This window comes from Rhinatrema bivittatum, chromosome 2, assembly GCF_901001135.1.
Source record: "Rhinatrema bivittatum chromosome 2, aRhiBiv1.1, whole genome shotgun sequence".
Classification (NCBI taxonomy): Eukaryota; Metazoa; Chordata; class Amphibia; order Gymnophiona; family Rhinatrematidae; genus Rhinatrema; species Rhinatrema bivittatum.
In genome coordinates, this window is record NC_042616.1 from 818,241,020 (window position 1) to 818,261,207 (window position 20,188).

Genomic DNA, 20,188 nt, shown 5'->3' on the forward strand with positions numbered 1-20,188 from the left:
CCACCACTACAGAGTGGTGATCTAACTGTGATTTTTGAAAGCCTGGAGCTGACTGCACCAAATAGGTCAGCTTTCCTGTGGACTGGAGCAATGGAGCCAGGATGTTCCCAGTTTTTCTTCAGGAGATCCAGAAGAACCTGGTGGATAGGAATAGAGGTGATTTCTTTATGGGCATCAAAGAATTGGAGCAACTCCATCATCTGATGCCTATCATCCTGTTCAGTCTAACTGGAAGGGAACCAATTCAGACATTTCCTTCACAAAATTTATAAAGGGGAGGTCCTCTGGAGGAGAACGCTTCCTACTTTCAGTGGGTGAAGGTGGTGAAGGTAAGTCATCGGTGTCTGGAGAGGAATCATCGGTCCAGGTATCATAAGGATCAGCACCTGTCCCTCTAGGAACTAGAGGGGGAGGGATGGTGGGATACCTGAAGGTCCTGGTCTAGGCTCCGAAGGAATCTATGGAATTTTCGGAGGCACCGATGAAGGCATTGAAGGCACTGGCATAGGCATCGAGGGCACCGATGGACGTGTCGGTAGCGAGGGACGTATCGGCATCGATGGCTGAGGCAGATCTCCCGATGGAGGGATAGGAACGGTGTTTTTCTCCTCCCGATGACACCGTACGTGGGGAGGGCACCGGAGCCATCAGAGACCCGGGATCCATCGGTGGAAAAGCGGCCATAAGCGCTTCCATCCTGGAGAGCAGCGGTGCCAGTGCTGCTGGAATCGGGTCGATGATTGGTTCCGCAATCGGTACCGGTGTCAGAGGAATCTGAAGTCATTGCATCGCCTTGTCGATGGCCTCCTGAACCATCTGGTCCAGTTCTTCTCGGAGACCTGGAGCAAGTAGCCCCGGCTTCGGAACAGAAAAGGGAGGCAGATGCATAGCCGGAGGGACCACCAATAAAGGCGAAGTCGCGGCTCCCGATCCCCTGTCGGGTGAGGGTTGCCTCGGTGACCTGGTCACAGAAACCGCCAGTGCCTTTTCTGGACGGGGTTTCTTCGACAGCGGCTCGGATGATGGTGAGGTCGATGATTTCGCTCCCTCGATGGCCCGAGACTTACGCTGTCGATGGCGATGTTTGTCCCTGCGATCCCCTCGGTCCTGAGGGGGAGTAGAGGATATCGATGGCCGAGAAATCATTGAAGCCGGGCGGTCACCGGCCGGTGGTCAATGCTGGCGTGAAGTTGATGGTGCCGGCTCGGACGACGTCTATGCAATGGATGGAGTCAGGGTTTGAGCACAGAAGAGAAGTTCCATCTTCTCCATTCTGGCCTTGCGATCTTTTGGTGTCATTAGGGCACATTTGGTGCAGGTTAAGACATCGTGCTCGCGTCCTAGACACATTACACAGACTTTATGGGAGTCTGTGATAGACATGCTGCGGGTACAGTCCGGGCACTGACGGAACCCCGGCGCCATGGCAAAAAATCGAGCCATAGTACAGTCGACAGCCAATAAGCCGCGAGGGCCAAACTCGACGGTAATCGACGGAAAACGGGTAAAATCTTACCGGAGTACTGCGGTCTTAAAAAAGTTAGAGGAGGGACCCCTGTGGGGCAATTTAACTTTTAGTAATTCTGAGAGGAAAATTCCTGACAGGAATCTCTGCAGAGCTCCTTTACCGCGAGGCTACTGCTGCACGGAAAAAAGAAGACTAAAGGGGGACCCCTGCTGGCTGCAGGATTAGTGCCATGCTGGGCATGCCCAGTAGGGGCCAGTCAAAGTTCTGGAAACTTTGACAGAAGTTTTCCGTGATTGGGCTCCATCCTGTGATGTCACCCATATGTGAGGACTACCATCCTGCTTGCCCTGTGAGAACAACTTGGACCTGAACCGGTTCACCTCAACCGAGCAGAAAATGGTTCCTTAAGGAACCAGTCCCCTGGGAGGAAGGCTCACCCGAAATAGAAAAAACAAATCTAGAAAAAACAGCAAGGGTAAAAGAAGCCCTGCAGGTGAATGCACCAGCCATCTGCTGGAGACAGATAAATACTGAGCTACTGCAGGTGGCGCCAGGGATTTTCAAGCAGTGTCAGCAAGGCTTTATCTGTCTCCATCTGCTGGCAGGGATGAATTAACTCAGGAGTTCTGGACTGATCCGGGTACCTACAGCGAAGAGCTCATTTCCTCACTGTCGCCACGAGCTCCTTCTGCTCTCTTCTGAGTGAAACCAGTGTACTTCCCAAGCTGTGCCACTCACCTGGCTTTCACCAATAAAGTGAGGTACGTTTCAGATGGAGTGGCACAGAAGAGCAGCTAGTGAGGAGAAATTCTGTGGGCTTCCTTCCTGCTCAGTGACCCCAGGCAGAACAAAGACGGGTTAAGAACTGGACAGTCAGCAGCCAGACACCACTCTACTTTAACTTACAGCTTAGTTTATTATGCATCAAACAGCAACAAATACAACATATCAAATGTAGAACATTTCAGGAACTTCTCAGCTCTTAGTACAAACTGGAGAAGAACTTCAGCCAACGAAGGCTAGCAAGAGACAGCTACCCAAAGAGCTGGAGACCTGCAGGGGAAGGAGAGGGCAGCTGCCTGCCATCGCTTAGAATATGCTCTTACTGCTGGAAACTGGAACCATGGAGAGGCCATGCAACCTGGCAATAAGATGGGAAACACAGCAGCTGGCAACCCAGAAAGAAAAAAAAGAACAAGATGACTAGTAGGAAGCCTGGGCATCAAGACACCAGAATGTTGGCCAATGAACTCTGAGACCTCAAACCAAAACAGGTCACTGTATCGCCAGCCCAGGAAAGATCCTGGGCAACTCTCACTGGAGAGTGAACTGCAACTGATGAGCTGTATGACCAGAAACCATGTGTCTGGACCACCAACCAACGAGCTGTATGACCAGAAATCATGTATCTGGACCACCAACCAATGAGCTGTATGTCCAGAAACCATGCGACTGGACCACCAACCAATGAGCTGTATGTCCAGAAACCATGCGACTGGACCACCAACCAATGAGCTGTATGACCAGAAACCATGCGACTGGACCACCAGCCAATGAGCTGTATGACCAGAAACCATGCGTCTGGACCACCAACCAATGAGCTGTATGACCAAAATCATGCGTCTGGACCACCATCCAATGAGCTGTATGACCAGAAACCATGTGTCTGGACCACCAACCAATGAGTTGTATGACCAGAAACCATGTGTCTGGACCACCCAACCAATGAGTTGTATGACCAGAAACCATGTGTCTGGACCACCCAACCAATGAGTTGTATGACCAGAAACCATGCAACTGGACCACCAACCAATGAGCTGAACAACTAGAAACCAATATAAAACATGTTTCACCTTAAAAGATATGAATTATTCTCCATCAATGTAGTATGTTCTCAGCAATGTACTGCATCATACTCAATATAATGCATTGCTCTTCAACACACCCAAACTCAAGCTCACAGCAGCCAAAAGTGTCTTAAAATTAAACTGGAATGCCCTTCTAATTCCAAATCTGCCAGGCATCTGCACACACTGATCATAGACTGTGCCCTGCAGCAGGTACCTTATTCTGCTTGTTACTATGTCAATCTTTGGCAGAGAAGACTGAGAGGTGAGTACGTTTCTCAAAACTCTTAATCAAGCAGCAGGAGTTTTAATAAGCCAGTGCACAAGGAAAAGTCCTCACGGATATCTTGTGATACAGCACAAGGTCCCAACTCTGTGGGCATGTTACCCTCTGGTGCATCATCCTTTCAAGGGCTTGCACACCATCATAATATCTCTGCTCCTATGTAAAACCACTGCTTTGCTACCCTGGTGTTTCCTCACATGGCAGATGTTCCAGTCGCTGAGTACTAAGCAAAACACAACAAAAATAAACCCCAAACTCTCAACAGAATGAAAGTCTTTTCTCTTGGCACAGGCTCTGCTTCCCACCCCCACAACTAACCATCCTTGTCAATTATTTCATCCACAGCCCACTCCCCAACCCTACTCTTCCAAACTCCCCAATTCATACATCTACCCCTGCACTTCAGTCCATGCTCCATAACGTCTACCTGAGCCCAGATACCAACTCCACACATCAAAACCTCCAACACCAGACCATCCCCAGGCAATGCTTTGACCTCTGCCTCACTTATCCATCATTGGTCAATACTACAACCCTCTCATCAATCCAACCAAGACTATCCCCAGGCAATGCTTTGACCCCTGCCTCACTTATCCATCATTGGTCAATACTACAACCCTCTCATCAATCCAACCAAGGCTGCAACTCCAACCACCCCCGTACACTAATCCATGAATCCTTGGTCTATGCTCTAGCCACCTTCTCGGGCAAGCCATCTATCCTTGCCCTCTTCTCTCAGACCCCCCCTAGTACCTCCACTCGTTCTTATTCAGTCCATTCTCCAACCTCATGACAAACCCCACCCTACCCTCTCCCCCAATCTATCCTTGGTCAATGTTCCACGCCCCCTGCCAATTAATACTTGGCCAATGCTCTGACCCCCCATCTCTCAAACCATTTCACTTCCCTGAAGAATACAGGGAACATGGCATACAGGGTCAGAGCAATTTAACTTTCAGGTGGTGACTCCTGCACTGAGACCAGGGACTCCAATTCTAATCATCAGTTGGCAAGTCTTGCCCCATATACTAGGAAGACATCACTGGAGACAGAGATTCTAACCATCAAGTGACTCTCGTCCTGTATGCTGGGCATACATCACCAGTAGCAGATATCTAACCCGGTATAGGGTACATGGCATGAGAGAGAGAGAGAGATTCTAAATCTGAATTGGCGACTGCCTGCCCTGGCATGGGGGCAGGTTCCCAAGCTCCTGAACCACACTAACGAAAGGCTTTCTACACGTTTTCTAGAGCTCTCTCCCCCTCTTCTCTTGGGGGTGGCAGGGCAGGAGGAGAGAGATTATCCTACTTTCTGCCAGGCATCCTTCTCTGTGGTTTCACTTTTATGTATTAGTGTATAACCCTCAGATTTATCGTTTTGTTCTCTATCCAAACTACATGGTTTGGTACCCTTACGGCTAGTAATGACGACAACGCAGACAGACACTCGCACCCTGGCTAGCTTCTGGCCGTGCGTTTCTCCTCGATTCACCAAGGCCTGCACGGCTCCGAGATACTAAAAATCTACACCCAAGAAACCTGGCACGCCATCTCTCATCACTCTACATTCCTTTGCACAAGTCTATATAAAAAAAATAATAAAAAATCAAGCCACGTTAAATGCTATCACGTGAGCCTCCCAAGATGAAAGTCCACTTGCAGGGCGAGCTGAGGAGGGTGAAACTGGAGGTCACGCGCACGGGGCCGAATCACACACACACAGCTTGTAGATCTTAAAGTCCAGCTCCAGCCCAATAGCTGGTTCAGGCAATGCATCCCGTCCGTGCCTTGCTGCACATGAGGATAGCAGGGCACTATGTACACTGGATGAAGCTATCCTCACATCCCGCTGACTGCCGAAGAGGGAGACTGGAGGCACACCCTGCCCGTCCCCCCTCCAGCAAACGTTTTACAAAAATAAAACTCTCCACCACAGAAAGCTGCAACTTTATACACTATTGTATATATTTATATATACTATATATATATGTATATATATATATCTATAGCTATTTGTGTGTGAGTGTGTGTGTGTATATATATATATATATACACATATATATGTACTGAGAGAAAGAAAAGGGCATTTCCCTTACATAAAAATCAAAAATACAATTTTCACTATTAACAATTTCAAGGGTAAATGTACAAATTGTTACTGCTAAGCAAAACAAGGAACACACAGGGCAGGAACGAGCAGGAAGGCTGGAGGCTAAATGCTTTGTTCACCTTCAGGGCCAAAGGCAGAGGAGGAGGGTCCATGAACGGGGAAGCAAGCGCACAGAGTCAGCTATAGCAGGGGACATGCGGCCCTGCAGAAACCCTGCCTCCTCCTATAGGAAGGCCTCCCACATGGCAGCAGGAACGCAGCCCAGACGGCATGAGCACTGCCAATGTGACCTCACTCTGCAGCAAGGCTCTGTGGTGCTCCATCCTCCGTCCCACTGCAGGTCCAAAAGTATCGCACTCGGTCCTCCTCAGCAGAGGTTCTGCGGGTGACACAGGTACAACGGGGAGGGGTCCTCGTCCACGGCATCTGAATGCACCTTCCCCACGGGCTGCCCACCTACCCCCTTCTTCCCCAGGAGGCACTGCTACAACCCTACCCGGGTCGGATTCCGAGCGTCTCACACACACAACACTCGCAAACAGAAGCCTTTGGCGGCGGCCGTCCTGGAGAAGTAGCAGTGAGCCAGGAGGCGGCAGAGAACCCGGAATTCTTTGCATCTGTCCCTTCCTGGTTTTCCCTCTCACTTTCAAAGCTTAGGAAACAGCGGGGTCCTTGGCTTTGGCCTGCTCGGCCCCCGTGAGCAACGAGATTGTAGGGTCGTCCGAGTACTCGTCCCCGTCTGCAAAGTACGGCCCTTCGCCAAGCTCAAAGAAGATGGGCAAGTCCCCACTGCCCACGTCCACAGCGCTCGAGTCCACCAGGAATAAAGGCTGTGCTGTGTAGTGGACCAGCTGCTTTCCTGCAAAACACAACGGGCAATGGTAGAGAGCAGGAGGCAACAGGAGAGAGACTCGCAGCACATGAAGATCGTAGGACCCATAAGGCCCCCATCAAGTCGTCCTAATTAACTGCCTGGTGCCGTGTCACAGACCCCCAGCTGATCTCTGGATTTACCCTCACTTCCTCTGTAGCCAGGAACCTTCCGGGCACATTCACATCCTCTTAAATTCTACCTGCACCATTTCATGTGGAAGGCTGCTCTCTGCCTGCACATCGGTATCTCATCCCCTCTCTCCCATCCTGCACTGCCTTCTCTGCTCTTCTGCGCTCCCAGTGCACGATTCTGAATCTTTTTACATGAAAGTTTAGTTCTCACACAACCCACTTCTCAAGCTTTCATAGATCAATCCTCATTCTGTCTATGCCCTCAGGAGTGAGGAAACAGAAACACCAAACTTTCTACAAAATTGACACCTTAACTAGCTACCTTTGGAGATAACGGGTAAAATCTCTGCTTTTTAAAGGTTTTGCAGGGAAATGCAGCTGCTGGAAAAAGGTTCCAGGAGCGTTCCTGCGGTGTGATTATGACTTGTCTGCCTAGCACCCATTTTCAGTGCTAAATTAAGTTGGTCAGAGTCTGACTGCCTACATTTAGGAAACCATTCAGCTGAATATTACCTAAAAATTAACAGATTCCCTTATCTGCTTAGCAGATGGTTAAAAATTGATCTCCAAGAGACCAGTGACAGGCAGGAGAGGAAACCCAAACAGCAAAGGGCTGAGGAGCAGGAATACCAGGGCTAGCTCGAGGCCAGGTGCACACTGGGTGGGTGCCCCATAGATGGGCAAGACCCCGAGCAGGATCTGCAGGGAGGAGCTTTTCTTTTTTTTTTTTCAAACAAATCTACTTAAAAAATTCACATAAAACCAAAACAAACAAAATACAACTTTAATAAAAAGAAAAAGGTGCGACTTCAATATATCGGTAAAAGACCTGCACTGTGCAGAGTTAGATTGCACCACCTCACCCCGTATTCACTCAACCTGAAATGTGCAAAACGCCCCTCCATGCTTAGCACAGATGTACGCACCTTCGCACTGGGTACAGTACTTATAATGTCCAGAAGCAGTGGGGATTCTTACCGGCGTCGGCTGCATTGGTCTCGTTCTCTGCTGATTTCTGCTCCTGCAGGGACAGCAGATCCTGTATCTAGGAGACATAAGTGCACATTATCTAGAGACACAGGACCCAGAGATGCAGACTTCAAAAGGAACCTGTGGCCAAGCTACCATGACGCACTGCAGAAGTCAGAGTTCTGCAAACACTGCTCGCATTCTCTTATTTGCTAGAAAGTTACTAAGAGCACTTTATTTCTACAGATTCTTACTTGCCTTTTCAGAAAATGCCCAAGACTTCAAAGCTATTCTATTGTGCAGCCAGCTCCAAACCCACAGTTAAACAAAGTTGCTGACCTGTAACAGGTGTTCTCTAAGGAAAGGTGATGTCATTGACAGAACCCAAGGCGCAACCTTCATAGAAATCTAACCCAAGGCACAACCTTCATAGAAATCTAACCCAAGACACAACCTTCATAGAAATCTAACCCAAGGCACAACCTTCATAGAAATCTAACCCAAGGCACAACCTTCATAGAAAGCTAACCCAAGGCACAACCTTCATAGAAAGCTAACCCAAGACCCAATCTTCATAGAAAGCGAACCCAAGACACAATCTTCATAGAAATCTAACCCAAGGCACAACCTTCATAGAAATCTAACCCAAGGCACAACCTTCATAGAAAGCTAACCCAAGACACAACCTTCATAGAAATCTAACACAAGGCACAATCTTCATAGAAAGCGAACCCACGGCACAACTTTCATAGAAATCTAACAAGACCCAATCTTCACAGAAAGCGAACCCACGGCACAACATTCATAGAAAGCGAACCCACGACACAACCTTCATAGAAATCTAACACAAGGCACAATCTTCATAGAAATCTAACCCAAGACCCAATCTTCATAGAAAGCGAACCCACGGCACAAAATTCATAGAAATCTAACACAAGGCACAATCTTCATAGAAAGCTAACTCACGACACAACCTTCATAGAAATCTAACCCAAGGCACAAACTTCATAGAAATCTAACCCAAGGCACAATCTTCATAGAAAGCTAACCCAAGGCACAATCTTCATAGAAAGCTAACCCAAGGCACAATCTTCATAGAAATCTAACCCACGACACAATCTTCATAGAAAGCTAACCCAAGACACAATCTTCATAGAAATCTAGCCCAAGAGACAATCTTCATAGAAAGCTAATCCAAGAGACAATCTTCATAGAATCCCAACATTTCTCGGTATATAAAAATGTTTAAATAAAATTTGCTTCTTTTTAATTGCTAATTTTCCTAGTACATCTTCCAGGTACACTGAGATTTCTTTCATTTCTCTGAATCATCACCTTTACATATTTCACTTCTAGCATGGTTATCTACCTTACATCTTCCTTAGTAAAGGCTGAAGCAAAGAATTCATTTAATCTCTCTATAGCCTTTTCCTCCCTTAATGCCCCTTTTACCCCTCAGTAATCTATTGGTCCAACTGACTTTCTGATAGCCTTTTTACCTGAAATGTAACTGAAAAAGTTTTTATTATGAGTTTTTGCTTTTACAGCAAACTTCTTTTCAAAATCTGTTTTTGGCTTCCTTACCAATGTTTTGCATCTGACTTGCTAGTGCTTATGCTGGCAAGTTAGATGCAAAGGGGAAGAGGGTGGGTATGTGTGGACTTGTATCCTGCAACTTTATTTTCTTTGAGGACAAGAAATATACTGTCTACAAATGTGAGAATCCCTAGCTACAACTCGTTTTCAAACAAAAATAGAAAATATAGAACAGGTGCAAACATTCAAATAACATGCTTTTCTTGGCAACAAGCCATTTTCTATTTTATGGGGGTTTTTTTGTGTTTTTGTTTTTGAAAAGACAACCTGAAATAATAAAAATAAGCCCTAAGGGGAATGGAGCTGGATTCTAACCTTCAGGGAACTTGCAGAACAAACTGATCACACTTCCTGTCATGCTGGAAGTTATCTAAACAATAATGTGTGTGAAGGTGTGAACAAATTCCACATTGCAGCCTTACAGGTATCTTCTATGGGGGTGATCTCAAGAGGGCTACAGACACTACCATGGCTTTCACATTATAAGCTTTGACAGACCCAACAAAGTCAGACCTGCCTGAACATAACAGAAAGAGGCAATCTATTTAATTAGTAAGAATGCATTTGGGTATGGCCATCTCTGATCTATCTGAATCAAAACAAACAAAAAGCTGAGTGGACTTTCTAAGGGTTTATTCTACTCAAGATAGAAGGCTAAGGCTCTTTTGCAGTCCAAATTATACAGCACTTGTTCACCTTTGTGAACATAAGGCCTGGCAAAAAGTGTTGGAAGGATGATTGACTGGTTGACACCCCCTTAGGGAGGAACCTGAAAACATAGTACCTTCTAGTAGAATTTTTCCTAAAAGTCAGAAGGATATGATATTACCTCCCTCTCAACATCCAGACCATGAGGGTTAGGAACCTAATATTGGAATGAAGTAATATTCCCCGCTTCTGAGTTATGAGGGTTGGGGAATTCCTCAACCAAACTTTTTATCTAATAGACATCTCCTGAAGGACAGGGAACCAAATCCGTCTCAGCCAAAAGGCATCAAAAGAATATCATGATTTCCCCCTTTCTCCGGAGCTTTAATAATGTCTTTGCAAATAAAAGGACTGGAGAATATGCACACAAAAACCTTTCACCCAAAATACAGAAAAAGCATTTGAGACTAGTTTGCCCACTAATCCTATACTAGATAGAAAGTATCTTCCTGTTCAGAGAAGTCACAAATAGATCTACGATGGGAGTGGTCAACTTATAACATATACTGTTTGTTACTTTTCTCTCTGGAGACCACTCGTAGAGGGCTAGAATCTGACTGAGTCTGTCCACCAGGACGTTACCTCTTCCTTGCCAGATGCGTGGCTCATAGGGTCATCCTTGCTAGATGGCCCAATTTCATATCCTAACAAAAGGTTTCTCTAACAGAGAAGATACAATCCTGTTTTTGCCTGCTTATTCACATTAAGAAACAGACAGTCCTCAAAAGTTCATGCCTCATTAAACTGGTTAGTCCAGAATTTCCCAACCTTTTCAAGCAGAAGGCACATCTACATTGGAGAAATTATTTACTTGATAATTTCGTTTTCCTTATTGTAGACAGATGGACTCAGGACCAATGGGTTTATGTTCCCCTGCCAGCAGATGGAGACAGAGCAAACTGACGTCACAGTAAACATAACCCTGCAGTGACCCCAGCCTGCCAGTATTCTCTTCAAAAGCAACTGTGGACAGACTGGCAAAAACCTTGATTAAAGACAGGTAACCAGAACTGTACTCACCCAACCATAAACACTGAACTCACGTAAGAATCTAGGTAGCCCAAGCTAAGGACTGGATGAACACTTACCAGTAATCCCTTGGGACCCAGAGCCCCACGGGAGGACTACTAACACACTCATGTGGCAGCCGAGGGTAGGAAGCTGAGTCCATCTGTCTACATTAAGAAAAACAAAATTATCAGTAAGTAATTTCTCTATTTCCTAGCAGTAGACAGATGGACTCAGGCCCAGTGGGATGTTCCAAAGCTACTTCTCAACAGGATAGGAGGTTGCCCGCGATCCAGTAAACACCACACATGCAAAAGCTGCATCCTCCCGGGCCTGCACATCCAGACGATAAAACCTGGAAAAAGTGTGTAAGGAGGACCATGTCGTGGCCCGGCAGATATCGACGGGAGACAACAGACTAACCTCCGTCCATGACACTGCTTGAACCCTAACCTGAGTAGGCAACGGCTTCCCAGCATCCACATATGTGGCCATGACCACCTCCTTAATCCAACGAGCTATGGTAGTCCACGAAGCCTGAGCACCCTGCTTACTCCCCCCATGGAGAACAAACAGGCGATCTGTCTTTCAAAAAGACTCAGAGACCTCCAGATACCGCACGACAAGACGCTTAACATCCAAGGAGCGCAAAAGGCAAGAGTCCTCCGCATCCCTGACCTTATCCAGGGATGGCAAAGAGATGGCCTGATTCAAATGAAAATCCAAGACTATCTTGGGCAAGAAGGTTCACAGCTTTAATGCCCTCAGAGTCACCCAAAGTAACGGCTCCTGGCAGTTCAGAAATCTGACATGCAGAACATACAGCCACCAGGATCACAGTCTTCAAAGTCAACAACTGTAAGGAAAGGCTGAGCAGTGGTCGGAACGTAGGGCCCGCCAAAATGTCCAGCACTAAATTAAGACTCCACAATGGAATTGGTAACCTCAAGGGAGGCCTAAGGTGCTTCACTCTCTTAAAAAAAGAAATAAATAAAAATAAAAATGGGCCACATCAGGATGAGATGACAAGGAAATACCATTCACCAGGCCTCTGAAGCAGGCAAGAGCTGCATCCTGCACCTTCAAGGAATTAAGGGTCAAGCCTTTATTCAAGCCATCCTACAAAAAATCCAGGAGAGGGATCTTAACTGAATGAGGAAGAACACCTAACTCCTCACACCAGGCCTCAAAAACTCTCCAAACCTGCACATAAGCCAAAGAAGTGGAGAACTTGTGAGCGCAGAGTAAAGTGGCAATAACCACAGAGGAATAACGACGCTTTAACAGGCGAAATTCCAGTGCATACACTTTGCGTATCACCTCCAGGACCCAGTGGTCTGATGTGATCTCAACCCACCTCCGATAAAAGAGAAAGAGATGTCCCACTATTTCCTGCTCTGGAAGATGGGTCAGCTAACCTTCATTTGGAAGCGCAGGAAGGTCCACCAACCGAGCGCGCTCCTCTCTTGGGCTGCCCAGGACAAAAGGACTGAGACCTCCAAAGGCCTAGTCCGCTGAAAGGTCATCCCTCTGTAGGGATGAAAACACCTGGAACCCTGAAAACAACCCCTCATACCAAAAGGGTGCTGCAACTGTTTCTCATCCTTCGGCAACCGAGGCACCAGAGACTTGCCCCACTTACTGGCCAGTTTCTCCTACTCGCTCAAGAGTGGGCCTTTAAAGGGCATCTTGGTAAGATTGGCATGGGAAGCTGCGACAGCTGACCAATTTTGCAACCAGAGTTGACGCCTGGCCAATAGCACCGAAGCCACTCCTCTGGCCAAGGTCTGGACCAAATCACAGCTTGCGTCTGCTGAAAAGGTGGCAGCAGGCTCCATAACCGCTCTGGAATTCCCTGCAAGCTCATCAACCTCCTGAGAGAGAAGCAGACAAGATCTCTCCACTAGGGCGCAACAGGAGGCAATCTATAAATTATCGCCATTGCCTCAAAGGCTTGCTTAAGAATAGTCTCAATCCTTCTACCTTACCTTGTCTTGACACTTCCCGGTCTCGTTCCGGGCGGTCTCCGGTGTGGGGGGGGGGGGGGAGGGAAAATACTTTCACCGCCACGCTCGAGGTTGCACCCGCTGCCTCTCAGCCTCACCCGATGTCAGGGGCTAGTTCCCTGCCGAGAGTCAGCCGCCGGACTGAGGCTTACCTCCGAGGGAACGCGGAAATCACCTCGGGAATTCTCAACTGGGGGAAGGACCCAATGGGTGTCACCGCAGGAGAGTGGGGCTCGTCTGTAGAGGTAAGATTTCTTCTTGTTTCGGGTTTTCTCTGTTAAATTTACTCTAACGCTGTGCTAGCGTGCATAGAGTCCTTAACTGCTATGGAGACGGAAAATACTGAAGAGCTGCACTTCCTGCAGGGGTCTATGTACTAGGGCTGACATCAGATTGAAATCTGATCCGTCTCCAACTGCTATCAGGCGTACACTATACCCATTGGTCCTGAGTCCATCTGCTACACGCTAGGAAAACTAGGCTTTACGTAAGGAAACCAAAATGGGATTCTTCCTCGGCTCCGACATTGCATCTGAACCAGGGACACCCAGCTGTTTCAAGGTCTGGGAAATCAGGGCCGGCAGTTCATCTCTATGAAAGATCTGCAACATGATTCAATACAGTTCCAGCGCTGGAGAAATTTTCCCATCTTCCAGGGAATCAGGATCAATCTCATCATCAGTGCCATCTGGATTCCTGTCGGGAACACCCGCAGGGAGCCGAGGCGAGCCCCGGTACTTAAGCATAACATTGGAAAAGAGAGGAGCCACTGGCTGAGAGTCTGACCGGAGAGAAATAGGGGAAGTGGAGGACTGCGCCTGAAGGAAGGCTTGGAAGCCAAGAAAAAATTCCACCCAGAAAAAGCAGCCGGGTCCAGATCAAGTCCAGAAGGAACTAAAACTGGTCCCACAGAACTGCCCTTGCCAATGGAGGAGCCGGTCAAGGGAGACCCAAGATTTATTTATTTATTTATTTATGTAGGGTTTTTATATACTGGCATTCATGATAGAATCATATCATGCTGGTTTACAATTAACAAGGGGAGTGGATGAAAACAAGAACATGGAACGAGTGCAAAGAAACCAAGAAGTTACAATAAAACAAGGCTGTTCAACTGGGAGAAGATGGAAAGCTAGAGAGAATTAACACAACGAGAAGATATGACGTCCTCCCAGTCAAGGCCGTGACCAACCCATCATCAGAACGGGAAGAGCCAGGCTTAGCAAAATCCAAGGAAGACATCTCTTCATGAGCGTTGGCACAGTGTTGACACAGGTTAGAAGCCAGGTCAGGCTGAAAAGCCCTAATATGACAGGTGTCAAATAGGAAGACGCTTATTCTTCTTCCTTACCAGTGCCATCACTGCGGTAAACGTGTGTTGAAATGGCTTGCGCTAAAAAATGAAATGCGCACAAAAAATAAGCACTGCAAGGTGCACGCACAACCTGTGCGCCAAGTTAAGTGCATAAAAAAGTTGTGCACGTAAAAAGCACGCCCAAAAAACGAGCGCACAACGCGTACACAGACCGACGGCCTTCAGAGGACAGCAGAACACACCCAAGAGCATGCAAAAACAGCCACCGTGGCCTACCACACGGCGTGCAAGGAAAGAGCTTAAGTGAGGGGCCTAACCCACCAGGCTGCCCAGTTCCCCAACCACAATGGGAGTGGGAATGAACCTCAGTGCGGCGCGCTGAGAACGGAGATCGGAGAAAGTCCTGAAACCCCTCTATCTGTCTCTGATTCAAGGTAAAACTTACTTTCTTTTTAAATATTGGGGTTACATTTGCTATCCTCCAGTCTTCAGGAACAATGGATGATTTTAATGATAGGTTACAAATTTTTACTAATAGGTCTGAAATTTCATTTTTAGTTCCTTCAGAACTCTGGGGTGTATACCATCCGGTCCAGGTGATTTACTACTCTTCAGTTTGTCAATCAGGCCTACCACATCTTCTAGGTTCACCGTGATTTGGTTCAGTCCATCTGAATCATTACCCATGAAAACCTTCTCCATTACGGACAACTGTGTCCACATTACTCTCATACCACTTCTCTAAGTCCTTGTGAAGATAAATTCCTTAATATTTCAGATGAGATTTAGCCCATTGTAATGGAAAATTTTCCCAGGATTCTTCCAATCCTTCTACCAGAGCCAAAGCTTCTAATTTATCAGTATTAATTTTAAATCCTAAAAATCTACCATAATGGGCAAACATAGTCAGTATAGTCTCTAAGTGTTGTTTAGCTTTGGGTAAAAAGAGCAGAATATCAACAGCAAACAAAATTAATGCTGGAAGTTTGTTATGATTGATGAACTCCAAATGCTGAAGGTAAATTTCTAGGACTCATATCAGTAGCTCAAGGGGATAATATAAAAAGTAGAGAGAGAGGGCAACCCTATCTTGTACCCCTAGTTAAACTAAAAGGGGGGGGGGGGGGGAGGTGTCAGATCACCATTAACATACACACTAGCAGCAGGATTACTATCCAAAACTTGAATCTCCTCTCTAATTGAAACCCTGAAATCCCGTAAATTCCAATACTGTCTTCAAAAAGGACCAATCTACTCGATCAAACGCTTTCTCATTGTCAAACCCAATGAGGATTGGATCCTTCACCCCCTGGGCCACACACAGGGCCTGAATAACTGCTATGTTCCGAATATTCTTGCTAGGTTTCTGCGCTTTGACAAATCCTGCTTATCCTATCGCGATCAAATCAGGCAAAATTAATCTCAAACGATTTGCTATGATTTTTGAAAATAACTTAATATCAATATTAGGATGATATAGGATGATAGGATGCAGCTAGCTGAGGATCTCTACCAGGCTTGGGAAGCACAATAATATTGTGCCATTCTCATGGCGTATGACATTTTCCCTTTTGTCAACCATCTCTTGGAACAGGTTTTTCAGAGAACCAACTACTTCCCCACGCAGTGACTTATAAAATATTGCTATCAGGCCATCTGACCATGGCGCTTTCAAGGGCTTGAGCTCACCTATAGTGGTGTGAATCTCCACATCACTGATAGGACAATTCAAAAGCTCCAATCGACGAGCTGTTAGTACCGGCAAGGAAATGTCAGACAAGTAATCATCCCTATCAGCCACATATCAGTATGGTCTTTGGAGTATAGAATAAAGTCTGAACAAAGGTATAATAAGATGAAATGGTCACATCTAAGTCCCGGAAATCAGGGAGAAAATGAATAAACAAATATTCAAAGATAATTCCACCAGCAAGTGTAGCCATCTGCTAACTCAGCGCCGTTCCTGGAACTTGAAAAGAAAACCAGTCAACCCATTCTCACATCAGACTGTGCTGGTTTGAAGACGGTCTACCATTCTCTGCGGCGTTTTCCAAAGCAGGTGATGTTGATAGTTGAGACACCGCATTCACAAACAACTGTACTGCTTGCATTGTTTCAAAGAGTCTCATTTTCCCATCGTGCCATATCCTCAACTTTGCAGGAAATATCAATACAAATTTGATTGGTTTAGACACCAGCGCACTGCACGTGGCGGAAAACTCCCTTCTCGCTGCAACTGCTGTGGAATAATCTTGAAATAAAAAAAACTTGGCGCCTGGATATTCCAAGGTATGTCGTTTATAAAAACGTCTCAGGATCACTGCCGTATGAGCAAAATTCAGGATTCGGGCTGTTACCTCTCTCAGTTTTGCTATGTTATCACGCTGTTGCCCCAGCCTATGCACCCGCTCTACGTGCATACGGGCCTTGCAGATCCGGCAGCCCAGCGCTCCCGGTAGCAGAGTTTCAAGAGTCAGACACAAATCAGAGTCTGGCAAGGATTCTGGGAGGCCAAGCAGCCTGGATCTATTTTCAAAGTCCTCCAACCTGTCGGATTTCTCCGCTACGGCCTTTTCCAACTTTCGTTTGCAGCACAGTGATCTCATCTTCATTGCAACACATCAGCAGTCTCCATACGAGTGTTAAACGCTTGTAGAGAGTCCTGAATCGTTTGCATGCGAGTGGTTAACGTATCCAGCTTTTGGTCGAGTTTTCTTTCAATGGCTTGTGCCAGGGCGTCTGTGAGTAGAAATCATCACTTGCTTCTTCTTTCCCCCTCCCCACCAAGCGGCCGCCATTTTTGTGCTCTGGGGTTTCATCTTCTCGGAGGTTTTTCGCACAGGTTTGGCGGACATTCCACCCGCCAAACAACTCTCTGGTAAGAACCACTTGCCATGCGCCGGGATCAAAGAAAGGAAGCAGCGGAGGTCTTTGAAAGTGTAAAATAAACGGCAATTGTGCGAGCAATACCTGGAGTTGCACAAACTAACATCCGCTACGTTTCACCGCATCATGTTGACCCCGAGCATAACCAATTTATTTGGACAGGACTAGTGGAACAATAAGAAATAATATTTCTAGGGAGACGACAGCCCTCCCACACTTCCGGGAACACCACGCTACCACCTGCTTCCTGGCCTTTGCCAACATATGCTCCCTGGGGAAGAAGGAGAAGGGTGAAAGGTGGAGTGTGTGTGGTGCACTCGCTCCCTGGGGAAGGAGGAGAAGGGTGAACGGTGGGAGTGTGTGTGGTGCACTCTCTCCCTGGGGAAGAAGGAGAAGGGTGAACGGTGGGAGTGTGTGTGGTGCGCTCGCTCCCTGGGGAAGAAGGAGAAGGGTGAACGGTGGGAGTGTGTGTGGTGCACTCGCTCCCTGGGGAAGGAGGAGAAGGGTGAACGGTGGGAGTGTGTGTGGTGCACTCTCTCCCTGGGGAAGGAGGAGAAGGGTGAACGGTGGAGTGTGTGTGGTGCACTCGCTCCCTGGGGAAGAAGGAGAAGGGTGAACGGTGGAGTGTGTCTGGTGCACTCACTCCCTGGGGAAGAAGGAGAAGGGTGAACGGTGGGAGTGTGTGTGGTGCACTCGCTCCCTGGGGAAGAAGGAGAAGGGTGAACGGTGGGAGTGTGTGTGGTGCCCTCGCTCCCTGGGGAAGAAGGAGAAGGGTGAACGGTGGAGTGTGTGTGGTGCACTCACTCCCTGGGGAAGAAGGAGAAGGGTGAACGGTGGGAGTGTGTGTGGTGCCCTCGCTCCCTGGGGAAGAAGGAGAAGGGTGAACGGTGGGAGTGTGTGTGGTGCACTCGCTCCCTGGGGAAGGAGGAGAAGGGTGAACGGTGGAGTGTGTGTGGTGCACTCGCTCCTTGGGGAAGGAGGAGAAGGGTGAACGGTGGAGTGTGTGTGGTGCACTCACTCCCTGGGGAAGAAGGAGAAGGGTGAACGGTGGGAGTGTGTGTGGTGCCCTCGCTCCCTGGGGAAGAAGGAGAAGGGTGAACGGTGGGAGTGTGTGTGGTGCACTCGCTCCCTGGGGAAGGAGGAGAAGGGTGAACGGTGGAGTGTGTGTGGTGCACTCGCTCCCTGGGGAAGAAGGAGAAGGGTGAACGGTGGAGTGTGTGTGGTGCACTCGCTCCCTGGGGAAGAAGGAGAAGGGTGAACGGTGGGAGTGTGTGTGGTGCCCTCGCTCCCTGGGGAAGAAGGAGAAGGGTGAACGGTGGGACTGTGTGTGGTACACGCGCTCCCTGGGGAAGAAGGAGAAGGGTGAACGGTGGGAGTGTGTGTGGTACACGCTCTCCCTGGGGAAGGAGGAGAAGGGTGAACGGTGGGAGTGTGTGTGTTGCACTCTCTCCCTGGGGAAGAAGGAGAAGGGTGAACGGTGGGAGTGTGTGTGGTGCACTCGTTCCCTGGGGAAGAAGGAGAAGGGTGAACGGTGGGAGTGTGTGTGTTGCACTCTCTCCCTGGGGAAGAAGGAGAAGGGTGAACGGTGGAGTGTGTGTGGTGCACTCTCTCCCATTCACACCACCCCATGTATTTTTGCTCCTTTTCTACTTCCCTCTCCCTTTTCCCTGGGGAGGCAGGAACACTATCACTGTTACTCACACTGGCAAGGCTAGGGTGGGCTTCAGGGACACCAGAGGTGTTCCAGGTGCAAGCCAGGCTGGGGACACTGCAGTTGGTACTCACACTGGCGAGGCTGGAGTCCAGGTCAGGTAAATTCATGTCCGTCACACTCAGTGAAGGGCTGAACAGCTGCAAATGAAAGAATGAATTAACGTCAAAAGCTTTTTTGCTACAGATCCCACTCTCCCTCACTGCATTTGAACTCGGTAGAGAGACGCGCCCAGCAACGTGCCTTACAGACAGAGAAACAGCAAGCGGCCTCAGAGAGAAGGCTAGAGCTGCGTGGGTGAGAATGGAGCACCAGATGCCGCAGGCACGGGTAGTAATTAAAAAGAGGAGCTTGAGGTAAGCTAGGAGTTAGACACACGGCTACAAAGCGAGAGAAATTCACACTCACGTCCATCAAGGTACTGGTGTCCACACTGAAACTGTGCGTGGTGAGCATAGTCTGCAGGTTGTCGAGGTTGGAATCCATGCTCTCCAGGTGATCCGCCAGGTCATTCCTGAAGGAAAAACAATTAAAAGAATCGGGAATTATAAAGCTGGCGTTAAAAGGCAGTAGTGGTGGACAATAGAGGACCAGGTCATAAGGACCAAGCAAGAGGAAAAAGACAGGACAGCAACATCTCAAATTACTGACCCTACAGAGAAAGGCAGACTGGGATGGGTCCTTTCACCGGCTCTCTCATTCTATTCCATGAGAAGAGCAAATACCTCTGTATACTGACCCCATAGAGAAGGCGGCCTGGGATGGATCTTTTCAATGTCTCTCTCATTCTATTCCATAAGAGCAAATACCTCTGTATACTAACCCTACAGAGAAGGCAGCCTGGGATGGGTCCTTTCACCGGCTCTCTCATTCTATTCCATAAGAGCAAATACCTCTGTATACTAACCCTACAGAGAAGGCAGCCTGGGATGGATCTTTTCAATGTCTCTCTCATTCTATTCCATGAGAAGAGCAAATACCTCTGTATACTAACCCTACAGAGAAGGCAGCCTGGGATGGATCTTTTCAATGTCTCTCTCATTCTATTCCATAAGAGCAAATACCTCTGTATACTAACCCTACAGAGAAGGCAGCCTGGGATGGGTCCTTTCACCGGCTCTCTCATTCTATTCCATAAGAGCAAATACCTCTGTATACTAACCCTACAGAGAAGGCAGCCTGGGATGGATCTTTTCAATGTCTCTCTCATTCTTTTCTGTGCGAAAGGCGATACCTCTGTATATTGACCCTATAGAGAAAGGCAGACTGGG

The 20,188-nt window shown here is 47.7% G+C and overlaps 1 protein-coding gene across 1 annotated transcript in view; it reads right to left on the reverse strand.

The window, feature by feature from the left end:
* Nucleotides 1-2,364: 2,364 nt before the first annotated feature.
* Nucleotides 2,365-20,188, reverse strand: part of HSF1 (heat shock transcription factor 1) — a 160,421-nt gene continuing 142,597 nt past the window's right edge. Inside the window, exons 12-15 of the mRNA XM_029592291.1 lie at nt 19,326-19,431; nt 18,992-19,057; nt 7,697-7,763; nt 2,365-6,572 (exon numbers count right to left, since the gene is read on the reverse strand). Of these exons, the coding sequence (XP_029448151.1) occupies nt 6,367-6,572; nt 7,697-7,763; nt 18,992-19,057; nt 19,326-19,431 (445 nt within the window). The 3' untranslated portion in view covers nt 2,365-6,366. The remainder of the gene's footprint in view (nt 6,573-7,696; nt 7,764-18,991; nt 19,058-19,325; nt 19,432-20,188) is intronic.